The 6,082-nt window shown below is 31.5% G+C and overlaps 1 protein-coding gene across 1 annotated transcript; it reads right to left on the bottom strand.

The window, feature by feature from the left end:
• Positions 1,391–2,183, bottom strand: LOC109361322. The gene has a single exon (XM_019606767.1). The coding sequence runs from the start codon at positions 2,082–2,084 to the stop codon at positions 1,524–1,526; it is 561 nt and encodes a 186-aa protein (XP_019462312.1). The 5' UTR covers positions 2,085–2,183; the 3' UTR covers positions 1,391–1,523.

Raw genomic sequence — 6,082 nt, forward strand, 5'->3', positions numbered from 1 at the left:
GATATTGGTGCGGTCACTCTATTTAAGGGATAAAACCCTCAACTTATAATGGGAAATATAAATGATTAGATAATAAAAATTAAGATGTGGTTTTAATTTTCTAAATAAGTAAGATATACTTTCAAAGTTTCTCCCATAAACTATTTCAAGAAGATATAAAATGTTATATTAATACAACAACTTTCCCGGAACCTATTAACAACTTTGTTTCAAGAGTACATTTTTTCTCTCTTACATTAAGTATTTTAATATGAGGAGAAAAATAATATTTTAAAAATTTTGATATTTTTCATTAAAAATTAACTTCAAATTATAATCGTGAAGATTATTTTAGCACCTGTCACATTCCTCATCCACTGGAGAGGATCCCCACCATAGTATATGCTCATCTTGAGCACCATTCCCTTGTATCCAAAGCAGCTCCTTCTGAAAGTGGCTAATAAACAATGGATGAGAGTCACTAATGATACATTTAGGAACCCTATGCAACCTAACAACTTAAAACAACTTGATTATGTTGTGTTTATTTGAGGAAAAATTGGGATAAATGTGGAGACTTTTGTGGCCATAATTACAAATGGGGAATGAAATTTGTGGAGGATGCTTAGGTTAGATGAAATGCAACACTTAGACAGCCTATCAAAGACAACTAATACAACATCCCATCACCACACTTGGTTGGCAATGCTTAGTTAGGGGATGCAACACACCTGCTGGAGAAGTAGTAGCGCAATTCTGCCTCTGACATATATCACAAGACTTACAAAATTATGTACTAATTCTGTGTAGACAGAAGAGCTGGTGACACTCTGCCCCAATTCACAAGTAAAGACAACTAAGCTGGAAGGGAAGTTACGCATTTTCTGTACTGCTGATTTCTGACTTTATTACTGAGTGAATGTGATTATGATAACACCCGTTGTTATCCCCATAGCTAATCATTCTTAAAATTGCATGTATCAAATAGTTGGAAAACCATCAACTTTTATGATAGACTACTTAGAAGTTAATTGAGCGAGAGTAAAAACGGTAATAAATAATAAATTCTTCTCCCAATTACCTTTTATAAACAGTTTTTATATCTTCATTCTTTCTCCTGCCTTACGGTTCAAAATGGAAGCATAAACAATAAAGACTATTATTATTACGATGTCTGATCGTTAAAATTTTGTACCTCAAATTTAATAAAAACAATAATAATAATTCAGTACATCATATTTGTATTGACAAAATTATAACCCACACAAAATTACATTATAATAAGGATATCCCTTTTACATGCCATTCTTTCTCATTTAGAGAACTAATTCAAACATAACGAATTAATGCCCACACAAAATTACATTATAATAAGGATATCCCTTTTACATGCCATTCTTTCTCATTTAGAGAACTAATTCAAACATAACGAATTAATGAAATACTAATAATATGAATACGTTGAACATATGAGAAAGATGCAGTTGAAACCGGATTGACACACAGCACAAGATTACTGCTACTTGCCAAACCAAATCAACCAATCAAACTTGAAAAGGCCATGGCCAATCCTTCAAATCCTCATCCTGCTGCACCTTCCCACTCCTCATAGCAACACCACCATTCCCATTCCCTTCAACAATAGCATAGTACTTCAAGAAAAACGCCAATGTCAAAACCACCCACTCCAAGAAAAATATCACAACACCAAGCCCACCACCAAGCTTAAGTATAACACCAGCATCCTCCTCTCTTACATAGGAGTTCAACCGAGCCAGAAAGTTAGAAGTACTTGTAAATATCAGCACGGATACCGAGCCCTGAAAGATGGCAGTTAAAACGGTAAACACCATGTGGGCAAAGTACCAGCGGTTTGTCCCGTTAGAGACGGCGGCGCAGCCGGAGACCGTGCCGAAGATTGTTAGGACATGGAGTAAGATGAGGAAGAAGCCGCATAGAGAAGGGAAGAGGCGGAGAGAGAGGGTAAGGAAGATGCAGCTGGACGCTGCCCCTAATAAGATGTAGTTGCATAAAAGGAACAGCTTGTGGATGTGATGGTGCTTTTCAGTAGTGCCACTGTTGTTGTTCATAACAGAAAGACCCATTTTTTTTTTCTATTTTGCTTTCCTTTCTTTTTGTGGAAAATGAAAATGGTAATAGAGTATTGAAGTGAAGATGATGAGGAAAGAAATTGAATGATGGTTTAAATTGGGTGACACTGCCTAATATATAGAGTTAATGTGTCCAGAGGCTGAACGGTCATATTTAAGAGTGAGTGCTTGGTGGACTGGCAATATGACCGTTGGATAAGAAAGTAGACAAAATCTCACTTAACGGATAGTTCCGAGTTAACGGCTGTTTTCATTTCTTTATTTTATGAATCTTTTCTTGTGCGATTTTTAAATGCAATTGAACCAGGATTAGTAATTATTTCCTTTTGTCATGTAACTGTGAGTTCTTATCCTATTTCCTATCTAATCTTTTATTTTGCAAAAAAGTTAACAATGTAAAGTTTTTATATATCATTTATGTATAACATTTAATCAATATTTTTTTCATATGAATTATAGCCAAAGAATATTCAAAATATATTTTTAAGTTGGTGCTACATTGCGTTTTAACAAGTCTGTCTAGGTATAAATATCATCAAATTAGTCACTATTTAAGCTGAAATTATAAAATTAGTAACATACACCGGTGATTATAATCAACTATATATCAAAACATGTATACATATGAATTGTGTATATGAAACCTGATAATAAGGATACTTTGGTAAGTATATGAATGAATTTGAATTTGAATTTGGATGACAATGAATGGATTAAAAGTCATTAATTAATCCATATAAATTCATTTAAATTATATTTTAACTTATTTAATTCACTCATATCCAAACTCAATGGATGAATTACAATCCATCCAATTCATTCATCACTTAATTTTTCATGGATTTGGATGAATGAATATCCAATTCATTTGACTTTTTCTATTACAAACACTATTGGGAAAAATCATTAATTTAAAAAAAACTACTATCTCAACAAAATAGTTTTTAAAATCAATTTTTAAAAAAATACTTTTAAAATCATTTAAAAATCAATTTTTTAAAAAGAATTTATTTTTTGAACTTTAAAAAAAATTGTAAGATTCTACGAGCATGGGACGTTTAAGGTTCTACGTGTAATGTTTTCAACAAATACTTACATTGTGTAATATTCATGCATTGTTTGTGTGAATATTAATACATAATCACTACATAATCCAAATTCTTTTGAGTTACTGTTTTGAAGAGTCAATGATGATTAAATATAAATGGTGGATAATACAATAATTGTGTATAAAACTCATACAATGTCAGTGCATACGTTATGTTCTCATACTTATATATGTTAATAAACTTTTAATATTAACTATATACACATGAATTTGTTCGAATCAGAGATGAATTGAATAAAATATTAAAACTGAGAGTGAGAATCACAGATGAATTTGTTCGAATTTAATTTTCTTACATGTTAAATGAAATTGAAAAGGAAAGAATATCATTTTTGAAATTTCTTTTTTGGATGACTTGATTATTAATGGATGGATTTGAATCCATCCATTATCAATATTATCTAATGGATTATATCCATCTAAATCTATTAGCTCTAATAAATGAATTTGGATGTATTTAATTTGGGAAGATTTGGATGGACCATGTATTATGGATACTTTGAACAATTTGAAGTAATTTTCCTTTGGATTGTCTTAGTTTATATTGTGAAGTTTAGAAATTTAAGAATGGAATTCGGTTTGATGGAATTGGTTGTGTATGCTCTCGGTTGGATGATTAGAAGTAGTGGAATGTTTTGTAACATGTTTAAGAATGTGGTTGGGGGATTTGAGGTGGAATATCACTATAAACAAAGAGTTGTTTGATAAGCCTTGTGAAGTTCACCACAAGATAAATGAACTCTTGATAAGAACGTGTACCTTGGCTCAACCAAGAAGCTAGGAGAAAACTCACTAACAATGGAAAATTCCAATTAAAATTCATCGCACTTTATGAATGAACTAAACATGGCAATATAAAGAAGTTTACCTTTGGCTTAATCAACCATAATTCAAAAGGATGAAACTATAAATTTAATCCTATCTAATTTGCCAATCTAATATTTGACTTAATCAATTCGGTTGTGATGATGCTTTTTAGCCGAAATATAGGCTTGAGTTGATTCCTTCCTGGCCGATTCTTCTAGGATAAATTGATAGTCAACTTGGTCTTGGATTAATGAATTTGAACTTGTAAATAAGACTTGATCTTCACGGCCTAAGTTGAGATCTATGTATCATGATGGTTCATTGTGATTTGTTGCACTTAATTCTTCATCTTATCTCTATGCTCTTGGTCGTGTGCTCTCTTTGTTCATTTCTTATCTTCTCCTTATTTCTAGTCGTGTGGTTGTTAGACCTCTTTGATTTGTGCCATCTTCTATTTCTTTTAATCAACCTCCTTTGCTTTACCTCCTTGCATAGTCGTGCTTTCCTAACATCAAACATAAACATTAATTAAAACAAATGCATCTAATGAAATAAAATAAAGACAAGGTCAACATGATAATTAAAATTCCTAAGCTAGTGTAGGTGAAGACACGCCTCACTTAGTTTAGGTCCTAACTACTTGTGGAATTTAAGACACTTCCCACTCCTTGTAATAACTCATGAGGTCAAGGTGGTTCCTCCACCAAGCCGTGAGTTCTCTCAAGATCTTCAACTAGGCTTATGCAATTTAAAGCCTTCTCATTTTGCTTGGTCCCATTTGCACTTGTCTCCATGATGGTAAGTATGAGTTGTCGAAGTGTTTAGAAATGCTACAGAAAAATGACAAGCCCAATATGATATAATATTGTATGATTGGCAGAGGCACTGAAACAGAAAGTGCTCCAAATTTTCTTTGTTTAAGATAAAGTATTTAACAAGAGATACCATTCATACATTGAAGAAATAATATACAATAAACATTAAAAACATGCACCGACTAACAAATCCAAATATGGAGAAAATTGTTGCTATGAAAGTGTTAAGTTTGTTGATTTCAGATAGTTAAATGACAATAAATTTGATAAATGTTCTTAATCTTTCCAATAGTTGAATGTCCACAAATTAGATCAATATTGTTCTCAGGTAAGAAATTTCAAGAATTGGGATTGTAATAGATGATAGATGATTGTGATTGAAGAATAGGGGATTAGAGTTTTTAGGTGTTGTTGTTGCACTTTCGAGTCGGATTTTATAACTTTGAAGGTTTGAGATGAGAGAGAAAATAATAGATTCCTATTTTTAATTTTCACAATAATAACTTACCAAAATATTATTGTTACATGTACTCATTTCAACATAACATTAATGATATTTTTTGTTTAACTTTTATGGTACACAATGCTAACATATACTTAACTAAAAAATGCTACCAATATTAGAAAACCCCATATATATATATATATATATATATATAATCAACTAATGTATCAAAACATATCATTTACCCATTATAATGATTTTATATAAAAAATTGTCATACGGATAAATAATAATAATAATAATTAAAATTAAGAATAATAATAAAAACAATTATGAGCAAAAGAATATTGTGAGGGAATTGAAAAAAATAGAAACCAAACCCTAAATTTCTATCATGTCTTTCATATTGTTGCATGTTCATAAATGTTCACCCCATGATTTTGGTTTTAGATTTAATTACTTTGAAAAATGTTGAGATAGGCAAATTTGAGGTTTAAGATTAAAGATTCCATGACTTAAAATTTGAATTTATTTCATCCTTGTATCTAAAAAGGTTACGAGACAGTCAAATTGTGAGATCACGACCCATTACCAACACATATAAGATCTAACTCATGTAGTTGCTAATCACTCCTTGGTGGCGACCTAACTAAGGAACGAACGAGAATGATAGGACATGACCTAGTCATCATCTGTAGAACTATAGACCTCTACTACAGTAATGTCACGTTGAATTAACCTTAGCCATGCAATGATGATATGCCTAGTATAAAGCTACAACAACCTTAACATGCAACAAAATGACCCACTCTTGGTA

The sequence above is a fragment of the Lupinus angustifolius genome, chromosome LG11 (assembly GCF_001865875.1).
Source record: "Lupinus angustifolius cultivar Tanjil chromosome LG11, LupAngTanjil_v1.0, whole genome shotgun sequence".
NCBI classification, from domain to species: domain Eukaryota; kingdom Viridiplantae; phylum Streptophyta; class Magnoliopsida; order Fabales; family Fabaceae; genus Lupinus; species Lupinus angustifolius.